Raw genomic sequence first — 21,645 nt, 5'->3', positions numbered from 1 at the left:
GTCAGGAGAGTGTCAGGCCAACTTTTCACCGGTTCACAGCAAATTTCTTTGAACAGAGTCTTCGTGCATCTCAACTCTGACCAACGCAGCTTGCTTTCTGTCTGAGGATTCACCCAATGGCCCTCTCCCTGTTTGGCTTGGCAGTTTGTGATTGGTCAGCTACAGAAAGGCCTGAAAGACGAACCAGCCGATCCTCATTCTCATGCATGTGTTCAGATACTGTCCACCTCAGCCCTGAGCTCAGGACACAGCTCCTTTAGTAACATTTCCATCAATACCTAACAAACACAGGGAGACAGGGAAAAAATAAATGGCTAAGAAATCTTGTTTTAATGAAACGCAGATGTTGGAAATGTGTGTCACGCTTACATAGAGAAGGTGCTTATTGGCATTGGCCTCCTGCAGAGCACTGAAGATCTTGATGATGCCGTAGCGGGCATTCTGCTGGCCAACTAGATTTGTGAGTGCATCTGGTGGACGAGGAAAAGCATGCTGAATCAAGCACTTTATTCTTTATTTCTTTTACACTGCAAACATGTGCAATCATAATAAATGAAATAATAAGTCACGCCTGTGTGTGTGTTGCTACCTGGGATGTTGTCAAGTAGTTTCTGCTGAGCGCGCTCCTTGGTCTCAGTGCGTTCATAGTCCGTTCGAGCTTTGATATGTGGCGCCAGCTTGCCATCAGGCCAGAAGGTGTCCCTGAACACACTGATGTAGCACACCAACATCTGTTCACAGAAGATCCAGTTTACAGTGTCCCGGATCTGTCTGAAATACACAACAGAGGCCTGAAAACTTTCATCTCAGGAAAATGTACAATAGGTGTTACACTCTCTACCTTGCATAAGTTAACAAAGCCTCTGGATCTGGACTCGACAGATGAGATATTTTATTCTGGATCAACAATACTGCCAGACCACTGACTAAAAGAGTACTTGTTAGTACTTACTTGTTGATAGTTCGTCCAAATGTCACCTGGACTAGTGCAATTAAAGTCTTCCTCACCCACTTAAACACTGAGCAGGAAGACAGACAGAGAGGGAATGTATTCAGATAAACAGACTCTGAGGCAGTTAGAATTCACCAACACGAGCGTGTGTAACATCAAAACAGTGTCCTGCTCACTTCCTCTGAGTTCAAAGATCTCTCCTATGAGCATGAAGCAGGGTTCAGCCAGAGCATCTTTCCGCCCGTCTGTTTCATCGTAGTCTGACAAGTCACTGTCGTCATCGCCATCCTCCTATGAAGAAAACGTACAGCGCACATCATGCAAATGAGGATGCAGGACAGCATGGGAATGCTGCTTTACTCGTCGTGCATGAGTGTGTACCTCAGTATGGGAGAAAAAATCTCCAGGTAACCTCTCTAGGAAGGAGGCCAGTGAGAAAGAGGATTTCTTCTGAATAGACATCACCTTCAAACGTTATACAAGATATCATTACTATAAAATGGTCTGCATACAATGGACAAAATCATCCAGATAACACACCTATCAGGAAGGTCTGAAACATGAAAGGATCCCTGTGAATCCACAAACACGGCCCTGTAATCAGCATCTCCTCATTAATGGTGCCAGTGTCAAATGAGTAGTGACCCTCTTATGAAGCGGCTCTGCCAGTGTTGCTGCTCGAACACTGCACAAAGCCATAAATGTGCGTAAAAGAGCATCAATAAGCTGCTGGTAATTAGAGCAATAACCTTGTATTTAATGGCCCATATCTGATGTAAGTAATTGCCGCTCATTAAATTCACAGGGTCAAAATTTCAGATTAAAGTAACAAACACAACTCATGTCAGAGAACTTTAGCTGATTAACTAATACAGGAAACTAATGCTTCTTCTGGTTTGGGGTTTAAAATAGATTGAGTTTTAATGAAGTTAAATGGTTATTTAACTTTTAAAAGTATTAAAACAGGACAAAGTAGAGCTGGGCGATTTAAGATTTTTTTCATATCACGATATGTTTTTTTGTTTTTTTTTTCATTTCAGGCGATAACGATATCTATCACGATATAAGCCAAATAACTATATTGCTCACAAGTAAAATGTGAAATAATCAGCAGCTTGTTTTTATTTAAATATTTATTTCCCATAATAAGTTCAACAGGGTAGGTTTAACTTTTCTATCGAGGAAAAGTTATTTCGCAATACATATCGTTATCGTTCTATCGCCCAGCTCTAGGACAAAGTGGTGGCTTTGAAAAGAAAGGAAATATGTGATACAATTTTGGTCATTTCACACTGTACACCCACACAGTGGATTTGGAATAAGGTGAGGACTTTAAGGTAAAAAAGAATGATAACAAAAACTGCTGTAACATTCATGAATTACTGCATTTTGTCACTGCACTTCCATTTAATAGACGCTAAATAAAATATACAATTGCAAGACAACAATTTCACGTCTGGGTGGGGCCTGTTTCTTCATTATTTTATGAAAAAATAAAAATTGAAATTTATAGCCTCAGACAGGAAAATCCAGCATCGCATGAGGTCTATGGGCTGCAAACCTCTGGTAGTCATTAAACGTGAAGAATTAAGAAAATAATTATTATATGTACAATCACTGATGAATCTGTAAAAAATAGGGAAACTGTAACTCCTACAGAGCTGATCTAATATGTCAGTTAATCCCATTGAGTTAACTTTATTTCAAATCCATTGTTGTTATGTACAGGCAATAAATTTTAAAAAAAGAAATGTGCAAACACTTATGGAAATAAGCATATTATTCCCCGTTCTTTTTAAAATTGAAATATGAGAAATGGCTTACCTTCAGATGTTCTGGAGACGGGCTGAGGAAAGCATAGAGAGCCTCTGACTGGCACAACCGCTCATCTGTTAGGAGACGCTAACACACGACACACACACCTGACGTTATCATCAACAGCTGTGATCATAAGCAGAATAAGCTTTTGTGAGCACAGACTTTGTAAGGTTACAGACCTCGTTACAGTGTAATATTTAATTAAAAGAGCTCACACATTTCATAGACTGAAATAGGTTGTGATTCAGCACCCTGGTTTTTGTGTGTTATAATTAACAATGTAGAGATAAAGTGAAGCATTTGTGATTGTATCACAGCAGGTGATAGAGATATAAAATATAGATGCAGCAGCTGCTTGTTTACCTGGAGAAAAGTGTTGAGTTGTGTTTTGCTTTTGTCCAAAAACTTCTGGTCAATAGATTTGAAGGGAAGTTTACTGAGTGATGGTAACTGGAGTTTCTTCAGTGATGGAAAACACTGAAGGAGAGACACATTAACAGGTGGTGATTTTACACTAACAGGAGGCAAAAATATGTGTATTTTTGATTTCAACAGCTACTCTGTTTACTCTTGTTAGATTCAGAAATGCATTAACAACCATAAATTAGTCAATAGAGCAGACTGACTAAAAGCATGCAGCTCTCCAGATGTCACAGATATTAGATTTCATCTAAACCAATTTATCACTGTACAGTGACCACAGATGGTCACACAGAGGACTGGAAATGCTTCTAACAAACAGCAGTCTCTGCTTTCTGTGGCACATAGGCTGCAGTAAATCCATCATCACATTATTTTTTTTTGTTGAGAGTCTTTCCATTTCAGTGCTACACAGTGAGCTGATGACCTTACTGGTTTATTGTGCAGGGGACATTAAGCATTTAAACAACAAGGCAGCAGCTGTTGATCCATGTGTGCAGGATTGGTGCCTTGTTACCTCTGTGAGTTTGCGGTGCAACATTTGGAATTCAGTGAGTTTCCTCTGGACGCTCCAGCGACTGTTGGCCGTTTCTTCTCCTTCCACCAGGCTAACACACACACTGTAACAAGCTACAGTCTCACCACCTTCCTCTGCAGCCTGAAATACACACAAACATACACAATAAACCACCACCTCTTTACTCTGGAGAGAGATTACTTGGGAATTTCCAAAAAAAAAAAAAAAAAAAAAAAAAAAAAAAAAAAAAAAACACACAACCCCAAAATGGACAGATGTAGTATCCATACAGGGCGTATCAAAAAGAATCTGATATCAAAAGGTGACACTTTTTTAAAATAAAGAATATACTTTAAAAAAGAAAAAAAGAATATAAAAACAATATTCCCAAGTGCTCAATGTGTCCCCCTCCAGCCACACAGCTTTAGTCCATACCACAGTCAAATCTGTCCCATACTTTTGAGTCAATGCAGCCACTGCTGTCGTTATGCTGCTCACAGATCCACTCTTTTTAACAATGCGCAATTAAGTCGTTATCGGTGAGTGGCCTTGAAATTAAGCTCTTTGAAATCAGAGGATTCTTTTTGACACAACCTGGATATTCTTTATTCAGGCACATTAATATATATGTGGTGGGGTGTGGCTCAGCTGCAGGGGAGGCTGACACACCTGACCCTGATCATCTAATCATGTCTCCCCTGTTAAAGATGTTGCCAGGACCGGAGGAGAGGGCGGTGTTGTGTGCTACAGGAGCAGGGCAGCCAGAAAGCTGCACATGTTGGGAAGTCCGTCAATAAAGGATGTGTTGAACTGCAACGCTGCTGTTGTCGGGTCCTTCATTGTCACAATATATTTTTATAATTTAGTATAAATTTACAAAGGATTTACACACGTAAGTACACGAAAGAACAAAATGAATGAAATGTGAATGACTAGGGTCAGATTTAATGTCGGCTGGAAAAACAATCGTTTAGCATTATAGAGATACTGTCAATATTCATTAACATAGGACAGTGTTAGGGCTGGCCTTAGTGCATGTTATGTGTAAGAGTTTTGAAGGACGAGACACTCAGGCAAACCTGCAGTGTCTTTGATTAACATCCAATGTTACAATGTTTAACACTAACTTTTCATTAAAAACATGCAGCCTGGTGAAAAACTAAAGAAAGAAAGAAAAATATGCTTCTACACACATCAAAGTAACAGTAATATTTTCACACACATACACGATCTGACTCTAAATGATGATTTCTGTTCTTCTATGAATTTAATGTGCACTGTTAGTAGATCAACCACAGAACTTTCCACTCCCACTGGGCCATTTCTGTGATTGCTGCATGAAGTTTAGTGAATCTAGTCCTGTATAGATAAAGAACAGAAATGTGCTTGATCTATACAAATGTATGTGTTGTCCAATCTATCTTCTATACTTAAGCATAAAGTATGCAGAGTATTAAATTATCTGTGCTGTGTGGCTCATTTGTTTCTTCTGTGCAAGAGCATAAAGGATGAAGGGCATGCTTGCAGACTGCTGTAAACTGTTTAGGTGAGTGCATCATTCGTTTCTACACTCAGGTTTGTTGTTTCCTTTTACCTCAGCTGTAGTTATCGTAGCCCTCCAATTCCCCAGGTTTTCACACCACCAGTCAGTCCTTGTGATGTGTTGCTGAAGTTCGCTGTGTTCTTTTTCCATGGCTCCTATTTCTTCTTTTAGTTTGCTTACTATCTGCAAAGCACACACCAGAGGCAGATAAGCACACAAGTTACAGTAAAATGACATTATGCTGAACCACAATAAATAAAAGTCTTTGCATTCAGAGGTGTTTTCAAAGCTCTACTTTAAAGTTGTCACATACTCTAGCAGGGACCACATCAGATAAATGGGAGTTTAACCCAATCAAACATCCTGCAATTGGTTCCACTTCATTCCAACATCCTGATACTCAATACTGAAGTGATCCAACAGACTGTATTTAGCACATTGACCTATATTTTGTTACCTTCTTGTCTGGTTTGGGTGCGTTCTGGATTGAGCCCAGGGCTTGTCGCTTGTACTCCAGTTTGTCATAGAGCTGGTGTAGTTTAGTAGCAGCATAGCTCGCCTGCTCATTGATTCCTTTACTGCCCTCGTCACACACCTCTCCTGTATCTAGACCCTGGCACTTCAGAGGATATAAAGAAAAACAAGTGTTAAACACATTCATTTAGTATTGTATGCATGTGTGTCGTTTGCGTATGAATGCCTCACCCCTTCTCCCTTTTCCTCTGGGCTACACCGCGATTGGCTGTGATGGTCGTCTCGTCTGATCAGCCTATCGTAGAGGTCGGACACCAGGAAGGAGGGGTAGTAACGCTCTCTCATTGTCTCAGCAACCTAAGGGATGTGTCAGTTTCCACTGTTACACACGCTTTTAATGATCGAAGTTCAACAGCTTTCTTTTGAGATTTTCAAGAAATCCACCGTCAGCTGCTGTAGCTACAGGTAGCTGCAGCTGGCTAAGCAGAGCAGCACATACCTGTTCTTGTAGTTTAACAAAGACTTGTGTTCCTCTGTTCCCCACCAAACTCTGCTGGATCTCTTTCAGAAGAAACTTCTCCACTGGAATGTCTCTGCTCTCCACAAAGAACTTCTGGTAAATTTCCCCAACAATTTGGGGCACCTCATTCTGTCAAACAAAAATTATTTTCTCACATACTTTTCTCACCGTTTTGAACATTTTTTGCTTCCCTTTTTTTATACATACATACATACATACATACATACATACATATTTTCACATTCACAAACTGTTACAATGGCTGATGCTCATGACCAAAGTTTTGAATAACAAATAATCTGAATAAAATTATCTTACTTCTTCACTCACCTTTCTTCCCCCCCACTCACTGTGTTTATACAGAGCTCTACATTTATCATTAGTTAGTGTTAGTGATCCAGAGACTAATACTAACTAACGTCCCGTCTTCCTCCCTTCACCCTCAACCGGTCAAGGCAGATGGCTGCCCATACCAGAGTCTGATTCTACCTGATTTCTTCCTGTTAAAAGGGAGTTTTTCCTTCCTACTATCGCCAACTGCTTGCTCATAGGGGGACATATGATCGTTGGGGTTTTCTCAACAGGCAAATGTGATTTGACACTATTTAAATAAAACTGAATTAATGTAATCTCTGTGAGCAAAAATCTCAAGTTTCTGTTTTTCTTATTTCTACCCTGAAGTCTTTGTGGTGCGAATGCAAGTGGACATCCTAAATTTGGTCACATCACTGGCTATAAAGGAGGTGAGTGAAAATAGTTTGCTTCAGACGGTAGATGAACTAACAAGCTGCACCAAAGCTTTTAATAAAACGAATAAAGTTTCTTTTAACTGTCAGTTACAGCCACACCAGCAGATTCCAAGTTTAAAGACATTAAAGCAAAAGACATTTGCTGACACTATGTGCAGTTATTTTCAAGTCTGATTTTGTGCACTGGACTCACAAAAAGCTTTATGCTACGTTTCTTTATACAAGACTGTTTAATAAAATTACATCAAGCACTCCAATTTTCTACTTTTGTGTACATCTCAGTATGAATGCCATCGCCTCGTCACACCTCGAGCTCTTGAATGAGTGCAGCCGTTACCTTGTTGGCAGTTTTCAGTGTTTCCACCAGTTCCCAGAAGCTTATCAGAGCTCTCTTATCTACTCTCTCCATGTAAACTCTGAAATGATCCCTGTAACTTGGATTACACAGGATGTCATCAAACTGGAGAATCTGCATAAGGGGAGAGAATTTTTAAAAAGAACCAAAGTAATTTCACACCTTACAGGAAATGAAGAGAGACCGCATTAGTTACATCAGCGGTCCCCAACCCCCGGGCCTCGGACCGGTACCGGTCCTTGAGTCGTTTGGTACCGGGCCGCGAGAGTTGAGGCTCAGGTGTGAAATGTATAGTTTTCAGGGTTTTTAATCGGTTTTCAGCGTTATTTTGTTATCGTTTACTCGGTTTTCCTTGGTCTTCTCATGTGTTATGAATAAATTCTTTTATTCTGTACCGGTACTAGTTTTATTTTGTTGTATTTATTAGAGATGGCACGATACCACGATACCACTTTTTTCCGATACTGATATCATAAATTTGGATATCTGCCGATACCGATATGAATCCGATAGTGATTTTTACTCAACAAAACTGTTTTTTTAAATATCTTGCTGCATTTTGTATAAGTTCATACTCAAGTTTAAAACAACAACTACACTAAAGCTATTCTGTTATACCTGTATGCAAAAAAATTATTTCATAGTTCAGCAATACTGATCAATCTAATAAACTTAAACCTACACCATCCTCCCTATTCTGGTATTTGAATGAGTACTTAGAATAAATATTAAGCAACCTAACTAATAGGGTTCCAACTCCCAGCAACAACAAAAATAAATAAATTAAAAAAAAAAATAGGGAACCACCCCTCACGCTCCACCTCATGATGCTTAATCGACGTAATCAACCTTAATTTGATGCAGTGTGAAAAAAAATGCACAGAAATCAATTATTTTTTCAAGAAATATTAAATAGATTCAACATCTTTCTTCAACAAAATTGCAGACTGCACAGATGGTACCTTCCCAAAGGAAAAAGTACTATAGCTTACTAGGGTATATATATATTAGACTTAATAGTCACTATATACAGTAATTGACTTCTATTCATTTTACATCAAATTAAAACTTTGGGTGTCAGATAATTATTTATTAAAAGCTCGACATTTTAAATGAGAATAAGAAAGAAAAGTATGTCTTTGTGCCCCCTTTTCCCTGTTAATGCCCTATCGGCCCCCCTGGCTAAACTTTGCTAGATCCGCCCCTGCACAGTTACCAGCCATCAGCAACGTAGAAAAAGATCCTCGAGTAGAAAGTAATATTAAATACATTCTAACAACAGCTTATCAAGCTTAAACGTGCTGCTGTTGTTCAGCCGCTGGTTTCCTCTTTCTGGTGCAAAGTGGGCCAAAAACAAACCAGAGAGACGGACTCGCGACAGAAAAGCCGATCAGCTGATCATTAAGCAGTTTCATGATTGAAGTAGCAGCAAGAAGAGGCAGTCGCTCCATATATCGTTTGTTAAGCTTAACGCAGGAATGCTTTACAAACATTCAGAGATGGACTTACACACTTGCTTTACTTCTCTCGGGATAACTTTGTCGGAGATGAAATGCCGGGTTGCTAGCGAAGCTCCAAATGCTATCCAGACCACCACAGGTCCCGCATGCCACAGCCGCTCTATCACGTGATGCATACTGCTCCGACGTGCTAACGTTCTGAGGCGAGTTACGGTGTGTTGCAAGTTTTGTGAGGTGCTTTCGTGATATTTAATGGATCGGATTACATTTTTTATTTTTCTCCGATATCCGATCCAGTAATTTAGGTCAGTATCGGACCGATACGTAATATCGGATCGGTCCATCTCTAGTATTTATCCACGACACCTTAAAGGCCGGTCCATGAAAATATTGTCGGGAATAAACCGGTCCGTGGCGCAAAAAAGGTTGGGGACCGCTGAGTTACATGACATATTATTTACCTTCTGGCTTTGAGGCTCGTCGTTGTCATCGGCCCCTCCTTCCTCACTATTCTCATAGTTTGGCCCTCCAAGGAGGCGGATCCTTTTTTCACATTGTTTCTTAGCAACAGTCAGCTGATTGATATATCTTTTCATATCTCTGGCTCTCAGCAGGTCGGCCTTCATGGCTGCTGACTCTTTACCTTTTTTCTCTAAGGGAGAGGGAAAGTCTGTCTGAGCAAGTTCTGGCCACATAATAACACAAAGGCGCACAATCACCTGGTGTGGAGCCACTGAACTATCGGGATAAAGCTGATACATACCGATGGCCTGATTCTATGAAAATGTGCTTCAAGCTAAGCACACCAGCAAGTGAACTTTATTGGTCATTGATTTTCAGATACAGCATGTGAATGCACTTGCAGTTTCTACAGCCGACTGGCCTTTAAATGTACTCATGAATTCATTCACTGCTGAACAGGGACTGTGTGTTTCAACAGCAAATAGCCTGTGCAAACAGAAACCAGTACTGGGTCTCCAAAATCCCCAAAAGCAAATTGAAAAAGTGCTGGTCTATACTGTGTAGTCCAGCAGGATCACACAGTATAGATAGTATAGTGTTTAAAAGTGCACATGGAGACAGTTTATGGACCATTTCCCCCCCTCAATCAATGAGAATAAAAATTAGGCTCTGCACTGCAGGGCAGTTCAAATCCACTCATTCCCTTGTTTTGTTTGTAAATCTGTATCAGCTGGTGCTGTGTGTCCATCCGTTTCAAACTTTTACATACAATACTTACCTTCAGACCCAACCACCTGCAACACTAATGATGGGACTCAGTGGTTGGGTCTGAAGGTAAGTATTGTATGTAAAAGTTTGAAACTGACGGGAATCAGCCTTTGCTGCAATACATTTACGACTAAAGTCACTCTGGTAATGTCATTATAACCACGCTCACACAGCTGTCCTGAAACTTCGCTTTCATTGTCACTTCCTGGTCCTTAAAAGTCTTTGACACGAGGCTGAACTCAGGCATATTGCAAGTGTCTGACAGATAAATGTTCACATCACTTCTCTTCAAATTGTTGCAAAACAAGCAGAATTGTGACTGTACTCTTATTGTTTACTTCTATGAATGAATGCCTATATTGCATACCTGGCTAGCTTTTTAGGGGCAGTGAACGTGAACTGAAACGCTGCCATACTTTTGAGGTTTTAAATGCAGGAAACTGTAGTGTTGTCTGTACCTTTCTGCTTCTTGAGCTGAGGCAGGCTGCTGATGGTGGTGGCATGAATAATCTCTACCACGATCTGATACCTACAAAGGAGGAAAGACGGGAGACAAATACAATTATTAGATGAATTACGTCACAGAAAGATGGAAATGTAGTATGGAAAGTGACGAGGCCAAAATAAATCAAAACAAACAAAAAGAAGAAACATTTCAAAAAGAAGCCAGTACTGAGCCACCATTTCTCAAACTAACGAGACAATATAGCAGTATCATGTCTACCCCGCATTTAGATCAAGTATATTGCTGCAGAGACATTGTCTGTTCCCATGGTAACCCCTGAGCAGCAAACATGTTGGTGGCTAAGACTGCCTGGTTAACATGTTTGTCATTATGTATATAAGGACACACGTGGTTTGTTTAATTTGACTCTATGTAGGTACAGGATAGTCTACTTAAATGAGGTAATGTAGGCATCTACTGTGTGTGTGTCTGTGTGCACGTTGTCACTGTCATGCCTGAGTTGCTTGAGGAAATTGACATCAGTAGAAGTTGATATCAGTTTGATAAAGTCTTCATAGGAGGCAGCGTAGGTGTAGGCTTTCTTCTGCTGCTCAGCCTGCTGCTCCCTCTTTTCCAGCTGAGACAACAACATCCTGTTTATGGAATCTGGATCGCTGAGTACCTCTACCAACGGCTTCAGGACTGGAGAACACACACACACACAAAGATAAAAATACGTTGATGTAAAAAGGACGGACAAATGCTCTTGATGAAGTTAGAACCACAGATTTCTGTGACGCATAATAAAATGAGACACTGATCTTAAAAATAAAAAAAAAAAATAAAAAAAATTAAAAAAAATCCTAGGTGTGGGAAATTGAGGAATGCAGGTCTAGAAACAGAGCAGCAGCTAGACATCAAGATATCACACATTTTCTTAATACTATCGTTTCATCGTTCCTTCTCACAGTAGGAACACAACAACAGCTGCATTCAAAACAACACTGACAACACACCTGCTCAAGAGGAAAGGATGACCACAGAGTTTGTAAGATTCCAGTTTTTCTCAGTTGAATTCCAACTTTTTTTGAAGTTTTCTGGTTTTTCATCAGGTAAATTTTCCAGAACAGCAAAACATTACAGATAAATAACAAAAGTCCATTGATTCGTGTGTCGGGCCAGCAAAATTGAACATTTGTTTCATTTCACACCATGTAAACCAACATGTACTCTGGAAACAAGAGCCAAGTGCAGAAGTAACAGTGTGACGCTCTGCTGCAATGCAGGAGAAGAAGAAAAAGTGTTCTGTATCTTCCTGCATTCTTTTTTCCTCTCCTTGCTTCACTGCCACACTTCCCTTGTGAGTCAGTGCTGTTACAACAGCTAAGAGTACATTTTGCAATGCTCAATAATTAGATGACAATTAAATTATTTATAACATGCAGTAATGTCCAAAGACTGGGCCACTCGTCATTTGTTATATTTTGTTACAACCCTAACAGGTGTTGTTAGTGGGTGTGTTCTGCTTTCCTTCTCCCCTGCCTGCAGCTGCCACACATTTGCCTGTGAGGAGCCACCAGTGTGGAGCATGCTCTGCTCACCAATCATCATCCAACACTATAAAAAGATCTGGTGTGGAGTTGCTCGGACTCAGTGTGTGCCAGCCTGAGAGTGATGAGCTGTAGTGAAGTGCTTTGCCTGAGTTTGGACTGAAATTAATGGTGGAGCTACTAGTGAGCAGCAAAGCCTTTTCCTTTGGCTATTTAATAATCTCTCTGAGTTGAATCCTTTGTAAGAAAATTATTATTTTCACTATTGTTACTCCCCTCATCCCTTGGTCTTTATTCAAGGTACAAAGACTGGAAGGAATATGAGTCCAGTCTTTGTCCAGAGGAATGTTTTTGTTTGTTGAGCCACACTGACCTATGAGTCATTCATTCAAAAAAAAGCAAGCATCTAATTCAAGAAAAGAAGCAATGCTGTCTCCAAACATACCAGGAAACTTAGCAAAGAGACAGTTTATATTGTATTTTTAGGCGCTTTGTTGCTAAAAGCCTGTCACAATAATATTTGTTCCAATTTCTTTATTCAAATCTAGTAAAAATCCCAACGGCAGGACACTTTGACAGGCAGAAAATGCACCAACAAGGTGATCTTGTCAAAGTTTACATCTACATGGTTTTAAAAAAAAAAAGGTAAAAGAAAATGAGGAAACTGGCAAAGTAGAGGACAAAAGAAGAAGTGACAGGCATAAAAAGCAATCTACAGCAGATGGAGAGTAAGTGAAAGTCATGTAATAGGCAAAAACCAACAAAGACGTGACACAGGACCTGAGAAATCCGTCTGACCCTGCAGCTGATCTAAATACTGTTTGTTCAAACGTCACCAGAAATGGGATAAAAGGTGGAGATATGTCCAAAAGGAAAAAAAAAAAAAAAAAAAAAAAAAAAAAAAAGAATCAGTGGCAGGAGTAAGTGATAATGGAGTGATGATTACTGCATTTTACCAATGCAGTAAAAGCATGTGTGGATATTTAAAAAAAAAAAAAAAAAGGGGAACACACTGGCCTCCCAGCGCGCAGACCTCAACATTACTGAGGCAGTGTGAGTTCATCGACACAGAAACAAACAAAAGACAGCCAACACCCAAAGAAGACCTGAAATGAACTATACCAGACTGTGCTGAAGAATAAAGGTGGTCATACAAATATTGACTTTAAAGCTAGTGAGAATTGTACAGACACGGTTTTTGCCTTATATTATTGTATTGACATGTATGCTTGGCTATGATTCAATAAATCGCTGCACCCGTTTCTTATTTTCCTAGCAAAATCAAAAGAAATTAAAGAACTCAAGAGTTCTACATAGTATTGTATATTAAAGAGTAAAACTATTCAGCAGAATTGTATATTTATTCTTTGTTTATCAAACACACCTGAAGAGCTGCGAGTGTTATGCATCTATGTCAACAACACCTCAGTGTTACATCTCTTTCACTGAGCAGGTGCAACTATTAAACAACTAGAGGAAAGGAGACACCATTTGTGTTTTTAATTACAACTGTGCTTATCATGAATTGTGTCCTAATGTGTTGAGTAAAGTTTCATTCTATTTAAATGAAATTCATTCACAGCGTATGTTTAATTCCCCAATTATGGGAGTGTGACACTGACAAACGGAGTCCACCAAGAGGATGGTGCACATTTCATCACCATGTCTGCACTGTGGAGCTGATTCAACTACCGTATTTCCCGGACTACAAAGCGCACCTGAATATTAGCCGCACAAGCTAAAATCAGGGGAAAATCCTGTTTTGTACATACATTAGCCGCACCTGACCAAAAGCCGCAGGTGTTTCAATGTTGACTTATCATATGTAAGAGAATATGCACAAAGCGAATTGTCAGGAAAGAGATGGCTGTTTGGAGACACACCTCTTTTATTAATATTTTGAAAAACAAGTTATGGGTACATATTTGCACATGTGCTGTGCTTCATAAATGAGTAACAAATGTAGTACATAACAGTAACCTATAGCACACCAGAAAAATAGAGTCGGACTACCTTTTAGGCTCAGGTGCAGTGACACGGCTTTAACAAGAAGAAAAGTCAGTCATTCACCACCATCTTTCTCTTCTTCCTGCGCACTAAAACCACCAAAGTCCTCTTCTCCAGTGTCGGAAACGAACAGGCTCAGGATGGCTTCGTCATCCACTCTCAGCTTCTTTCCTTCGTTGTCACTTTCAAAACCAAAGAAATCCTCGTTGTCAGTGTCAGAGTCGAACACCCTCAGAAGGGCCGTGGCGGTGTCCTCCTCTTCATCATGCAGCAGTCCAGCCCTTCGAAATCCGTTGGTGATCGTGGATGTTTTCACACTTTTCCACGCTGTCAGATTCCACCGGTGGAGTTGAGCATAACTTGCTTTTCGCAAGTTTATCGCCGCTCGTCATCCACGCCTCCCACTGAACGCGTAGCGCTACTTTGAAGTTTGTTTTTCGCGCTACTTGTACGGCACTATGTTGCCTGGAGGATGGACATGTGACCAACATACCACTCTTGAACCCCGATCCTTCCGCCAGGCAACGTAGTGCCGTACAACAGCGGAACAAACAAAACAAATCGTCTTACGATATCACAAAAATCATGGACAATCTATAGAAAAGCCGCACCTGACTAAAAGCCGCAGGGTTCAAAGCTGGTGCAAAAAGTAGCGGCTTATAGCCCGACAATTACGGTACTCTTGTGTTTAATGACTTGGAGTAGAGCCAAAATAAAGATATAAACATTCAACGACTGCTACTTGTAATAACAATCCATAAGACAAAAAAGCAATGACTTATAAACAGTACATTAAAACAGAACATATTATTCTTTGACAACAATAATGCATGTATGTGACAATGACCAATTAGAATCAGAATTCTTTATTAATCCCCAAGGAAGTTATGTACCTTTATTAGTGATGACTTCAGTGAGACAGCAGCGTAGTGTGTGCGACTTGGCATCCTTTTGTGGCAGCAGACATAGCAGTAGTATTCTGGCTACACAGCGGAGGAAGGCCAGCTCCGATTCCGGACTGACCAAACAGGGATGGAGAGGAAACGGCCGAGCCACTTCCTCTGGTCTGGGGAGACACACAGACACACACACACACACCTTAGATGTCCGATTATATTACGTGAGCTAAAGCTTCGCTCCCTCTGTTATTCATACTTCAGCTGTGTTGTAGCTCGCTGTTTTTGCTTCTAAAGACATGCTGCTGCTGCTACATTGTTCCCAAGCAATTGGAAATTAGGCAGACCAGACATGATTTGATTGCACTGCTGTGATAAGTCTCGTCTGACTGGCCAAGATAATAAAACCAGATGATGTGTGAATCATCGCTCTGTCTGTTCTTTTTCCTGCACACACATGTGTGATAGTGTACCTGGCACACACTGAAGGGGGATTTTAATGCGGTTACGCTGGACCAAATTGCAGTAATTTCACACCATCTGTGTACATAAAATTATGGTACTAGGTATGGACACTGGTGGGAAGAGAAATCTTTTTCAGTAACAAATCAAAGATGGAACATATTTCCTGATAAACAACTGAGTCATACCTGTGCAAAGAAAGCTGTTAGAGGCTCAGTGACTCTGACAGTAACAACACATTATTTCACTAGCTTTCCCATCCTTGATTTGCAGGTGATGAATATTGTGGGAGAACTTCATACAATTAAAGAGTGTGTGTTAGTGCACCTTGCAGATGCAGCTTTGAGGTCGGTGAAGTGTGTGTGTAGAATCCGGATGCTGTCATAACACACTACGTTGACGAGGTCGATCTCAGCAAGCCTGGATCTCAACTGCCCGATCATCTGCCACCAGTCCTCTGACAGCATGGAGTACAACTGGCCTTCATCATGACTCAAAGGAATGTACCAGGATAGGATATAGTCTCTGTAGGCATAGTCAAACACTGCGGAGACAGCAAAAGAAAATCTAAATCCAGTTTTTGTTAGAATAGACAAACAGCTGCAGTCAGTACTCTTCTGACAGTAACACCAAATGGCTTTTTTACATTTCAAACTTTTGATGCACAAAAAAAACAAAACAAAACACAAACCCTGTATAAACTCTGTTTTCAATGAGCCACTGAAGACCACAACGGGTGCATCGAGTTTCATTTCCCCAAAGCCCAGGTGCAGCTTATGAAAGCTGGAGGGTGGTTCACGCTTTCCATCATCTACTTTCTGTGCCCGCTTTTCTGTAAACGGTCCCCAGCCCTCCCCCCCGAGAGCTTATCCCAGCATTCATTCTGTGAGGGGAAAGCTGTAACTGGAAACTGGACAGCTCACCACCTCATCACAGAGCTGACCCTTAGATGCACAAAAACAAACAAACAAAACACTGGCAATCCCTCACACTCACTTTCAAATGATGTAACTACAGGAAGAATATAGGAGGAGACACCTACTACAGCACCTGGAAAAAAAACTGACAGAAATATATAAATAACACACCCAGACTCCACACAGACGGCTGCAACTGGAAGGTTAATTTTAACCCTGGGAACACCATAGCTTAACAGTGAGCGCTCTGCTTTAACTAGCTGCTGAAAAACAGATTTTACTGGTCAAATCTTTAACTTACAAACTGCACAAAGAGCAAAATCACAGGGGAAAAAAAAAAAAAAAAAAAAAAAAAAATCAGATGCAATCCAAATATGAGCAGCTCGTCCAGTATTCTAAACAGTACAACATATACGTAAAAAATGAATTCAACCGTAAAAATTAAATTAATATTATCACTTGAATAACTGCATACTGATCGAGTTATGCTTTGAAGTACAGTGTGGCACTTCCCCTTCTCTGTGAAATTCAGTTTTAATGTGTGAACCAAACCAATTGTTCTGTTGTGATCTTTTAACTAAATGCAGAATCTCTCTGTCTTTGAAGTGTATGCAGTGATCCAAGCGAACCCTCTGTAGATTATATACAGCACATTATCAACATGTACTGTATGTTGCAGAACAGGAGGAGAAGCACCCTAATACTCACAACGGACATGACCAGCATTCACTCTTGTAAGGAATGACTGTAAAGCACATACTTTGTCACCTTCTTGGGGTTTTTCCCTTTAACCAGAGACATGCAAGTTAAGCGACCATACAACCTCTATGTGTGCCTTTAGACACTGGAACTGACCAGGATCAGTGCTTTAGAAACAGATGAAGAGGGGGGATGAATGGTTAGCGAGGTTAGCACTCTAATAACAGATAAAGACCAATCTTGCACAATTGGATTTGCTCCATTTCTCAGTTTCCACTTCAAACAACATTATGCTCTCATACTACTTCTTCATCTTTTTAAAAAAAATGAATAAAATAAATGAGACACAGTTCAGAAGGTATTTTGTGCTGAGCACTCACAGTAAGCTCCTCTGGAAAGGTTCTAACTAGAATGCAAGTATTCTGCTTGCTTTAAATGCATAACTCTAAAGAATCCCACAAAACACATCAAGGTATATCAAGGCATCAGTTCACTGACACAGCCTGTCTTGATTATAAAGCTAATAATGTCATAAACTTGTATCACACTGCAATCAAAGGACCATTTTTTAAAAACACACAGAAGGATGTGCAAACACACACCCTCAGTGTAAATCCTGGAGCCATCTGTTACTTGGCAGGCACATGCACTGATCTACTGAGCGTGCATGGGTGTGCAAGTGTCTGTTTGCGGCTCCCAGTGTGTACGTGTCTTTAACCTTCTACTGGTTTAATGTGTGGGAGAGATGGGTGACAGGTCGTGGTGAATGACAGAAGCAGAGCTCCGTCAGTCAGCAATTTTGTCAAAAACAGAAGTTGAAACTTTTTCCATCAGTCAGTCATTTCAGGAAAGGTCTCCTAATACTACTGAGAGTGAAAAACAGATTTTAATGCTGTGTAAGCTTCAAGTTTTCAATATGAAAAAAAGCAAAGTTTTTTTTTTTCAAAACAGAGCCAGCCACAATAAGAATCAACATGACTATCCTTTTGAATCACCACTGTCGAAGTGCAGTATTATACAATGTATTGTAATGCCACCAAAATATGTCTAATTCAATGACTGGAGAGAAGGCAGTGTTGATGCTGTAAAGTACTACATTTTAAAAATTTTACGTTTTCCCAGCTCTCAACTCTGAATAACACCAGTGAGAATGGATGTCCTTATTACAGTCATCTCAAAGTTAAGACCACAGCTGCTGTTCATGTATTTTGTTTGAGAGTGGCAGCCAATCAGGAGCATTAATGGACAGGAAAGGGAGCTGAAACATTTTGTTTCAGACAGTGTTATGAACTGAGAGGCTAGACCGAGGCCCAATGTAAGATAAGCTACTACGGTAGAGTCCACAAACAAAACAAAACAAAACAAAAAATAATGCAGAGCTTGAAAAGAGCATAAATGCTAAAGGAAAAGTCTTTTTATGGAATTTTGAACTTTTTATACATGGAATTCAAACACTGAAATAACTGAAACTGAAATTTTGAGGAAGACACATTCATGTTTGCTTCTGAAGTTTTTTTTTGTTTTGTTTTGTTTTTTTTGCTTCTGAAGTCCTTCAAAAAAGTAGCATGAATAATCAATGAAAATCTCACTCTTCTGCAATCGCCAATTTAAAGCCTTTCAAAAAATGACCACACTTGACTCTCAAGTGATCTCAGACGTCTGACTGTCATATGATCCAATTTCAGAATCCTGATTCGCTCACACATTTTACTCTATAAAGACAGGATGCCACAAAAATGGCAGAAACAGAAGAAGCAATTGGGGGTTTTAAGTTCTTTTTAACATCATCTGCTAGAATATCAAAATCTCCTCACACATCAATAGCTCCTCATGCATTCACATAAATGTGCCATAAAACAGGTGACTAATTACCTTCCTTCAGGGTTTTGTCCACATTGTGCGACACCACCACCCTCCTGCTCTGGCTTGACTCCTGAACTGGCACCAAAAAACGAACCTGAAAAGTAGCCAAACAGGCAATTCCAGTTAAGGAACAACATAAAAACAGGAAATACAAGGAGAGAAGAGAGCTAGGACTTAGAACTGTGTGTCCAGAAGGCCTAAAATCATGACAAATGAAGCAGCCTAAATTGGTCACAGCTCGTGCAACATGTCACTCAGACTAATGTTTGTGACAATACTCATCAACTGTCGACATCAATAAGTCATAAGCGCCACAAAACATCAAACATCACAGATGAAAGGCAGCCGCTGGGCTGAGGGATGCCACCAACCGGCTGCAAACACCCAAAGGCTTTCCTTAAAGAATAAATTACCATTTGTTGTGTGTATGCATGTGCTCAGTGTTGCGAATCAGGCTAAATCCAGAAGAATGACTGTACCTCTTCTATTATAGAACACAGCAAGGATAAAAGAGTCGGGAGACATCATCAGAGAGACAGATTGGGTACAAATGCTGAGGTGGAAGGAAATTAATTGGGGCAGGAAACAAGGGGGTGGAATGGTTGAGAAGGCCAAATCAGGAGGCAAAATGTAAAACATCAGATGCTCAACAGATCTAGTTTGTCAATAACGCAGAGTGTGCAAAAAGCCCTTAGATATAAGTCTGCATGTCAGCAGTAAACAATGTTTTCTGATGAGACACAGTGTGATCCTAATGAGATGTCGCACAGAGCTACAGTTTGCGTTCCTGGAGGTGTGCTGCATGTCCCTTAATGAATTTAAGGGGTCTTCTTACCATGAGCTTGTTGAAGAACTCCAGCCATTCAGAAGGCTGCCTCCTGCTCCGGTTAAAGCAGCTGACTTTGAGAGGACTCTTCCTGACCAGCAGGGCAAAGCTCCCAGCCAGGAAACACAGGAGGGCGAATGACACATAGATGAAGAGCTTTAAGAAGAACGAGGTGAGAGACAGGCCTCCCCATGCCAGCTGAAATACTACTGCTGCCACCACGCCCAGGCAGAAGGCTGGGACGAACCGGAAAGATGAGCCGATTGAGGAGGTAGAAGCTGCGGACATGGGCCCCTCTTCCTCTCCCCCAGTATTGCTTCTCCCTCCAGCCGGTGATGTAGTGGTACTCGAGGGGGTGGGCATACTGCGACCCCACCATCCATATATGTGTCACTGCTAGTTATGCTGAAACCTCGCTCCGCTGGTTTGCACGCCAAGTCCCAGCGAGAGGTATACTGTGTACACTCGTGTATACCCTCGCCTACAAAACTGTCTCCAAAAAGAGGCATCCCCGCTCTGACATCTCCTCACCAGACACACGCCGCTATGTTCCCCCACGCTCCTAGCGTCGGCCCGCCTGGCAGCAACAATCACGGACCCCCGAGAGCTTTCTCAGCCACAACACGGCGCTCCAGACAACAAAAGAGGGCACCGGGCTTCTCCTGGGAAAGGCGTCAGGAGCTATCAGAAAGCAGAGACAGGGAGAGAGCAGGGAGTAAATGGATGGAGAAACAACCACCGTCACCTTGGAGACACTTTCGGTGGAAGGGTAGCTCACCGACTGTCGTTTACAATCTAAGCTAGCAAGAAGCTACGCTAGAAAGCCAGCATAAGTTGCCGCTACCTGCTTCAAAACGAGGAAGAAAAAAATTTATAAAATACAAGGAAGAGTCGAGCAACCTCGAACTTCTGTGTTCTTTGGCTGCCAAGCTAACTGCAACAGGCGGCTAACTAGCTCGCGTGCTAATTAAGCAATTTAACTTCAGCTAACGTTAGCTTACTCACCTATCGTTAAAAATTGGGGTGGACGATAACAACGCTACATTCCCGCTTTTCTCTCCGTAAAAGAATGTTCCACGGGCCGTTTAGTAATGTATTAAAGGTGCCATAAACGCAGCGAGAAAAAATGTCTCCAGTTCAAAAGCCCCTGAAAGATAAAAAAAAAAAACAAGTACTGTGTTGTTTTACTTGAGCTCCAGCTGACTGACAATCTCTCTAAACGTGAAAGGGTGTTAGCCAATCAGCGCCGGCATTAACCACCGACGGCGCGTCTGTTTTAACTCTGGAGATGGTGTGATTGGACGGGGCTTTCGCTTGAACCTATCTGTAGCAGGGAAAGCACCGCCCATCGGGCAAGTTGGTTATGCTAATTAAGCACACCGCCAGATACAGGATAATAGTTGGCTTATGATTGCGTAGATTTTTTTAATTTTACAGATACTGGCTTAAACAAAGGCGATACTGTGTATTTACACAATGATAATTTAGATTTCACACATATTTATTTTGCATTCCGATTTCCTGTTGCCCTCATCCCTACTTTCTATAATGATAATCACAGGCTTGCATTTTCTCATAATTGACGCACTAGTAATGATTGGCATAAATTTGTAGTTAGGCCATTATTAACTCCAAAAGGCTTTATAAAAATAAAATAAGCCATCCTCCTTTGAAAAATCCAGCGATCCAGTGATAATACACAGTTGTCAGTTCATGGATTCATTGTCAGTCAAGTAAACTGGGTGGCTTTCTTTTATTGTCAGTATCCTTCTTCAGATTACATATAAGCCTTGCTGTTTGGTCGATGGCGTTCAGTCCAACCTGACCTAGACGAAAAATTAAACATTAACATACATCGATTCATACATTTACTCGTCACAATATGTAGGCAAGCAGTCCTGTACAAAGTCATGTGGGAGTCTATTATTTTATTATTTTATTT

At 40.7% G+C, this 21,645-nt stretch overlaps 1 protein-coding gene across 1 annotated transcript; it reads right to left on the bottom strand.

Moving 5' to 3' along the window:
• Positions 1–107: 107 nt before the first annotated feature.
• snx25 (sorting nexin 25) lies at positions 108–20,934 on the bottom strand. The gene is made up of 22 exons (XM_085419216.1): positions 20,709–20,934; positions 19,713–20,384; positions 18,887–18,971; positions 15,726–15,942; positions 14,934–15,106; positions 10,999–11,185; positions 10,497–10,567; positions 9,270–9,460; positions 7,331–7,462; positions 6,224–6,373; positions 5,956–6,081; positions 5,708–5,869; positions 5,302–5,433; positions 3,708–3,848; positions 3,134–3,247; positions 2,777–2,854; positions 1,334–1,417; positions 1,129–1,243; positions 953–1,019; positions 590–771; positions 370–470; positions 108–278 (listed from the first exon to the last, which is right to left on the bottom strand). The coding sequence occupies exons 2-22, from the start codon at positions 20,064–20,066 to the stop codon at positions 213–215; spliced, it is 2,928 nt and encodes a 975-aa protein (XP_085275342.1). The 5' UTR covers positions 20,067–20,384; positions 20,709–20,934; the 3' UTR covers positions 108–212.
• Positions 20,935–21,645: the final 711 nt, after the last annotated feature.

The sequence above is a fragment of the Rhamphochromis longiceps genome, linkage group LG2 (genome assembly GCF_057381845.1).
Source record: "Rhamphochromis longiceps isolate RC_006_pf linkage group LG2, R_longiceps_female_GT1.1, whole genome shotgun sequence".
Taxonomy (NCBI): Eukaryota; Metazoa; Chordata; class Actinopteri; order Cichliformes; family Cichlidae; genus Rhamphochromis; species Rhamphochromis longiceps.
Note: the sequence above shows the minus strand (reverse complement) of the source record. Positions and strands in the feature narration are given on the sequence as shown.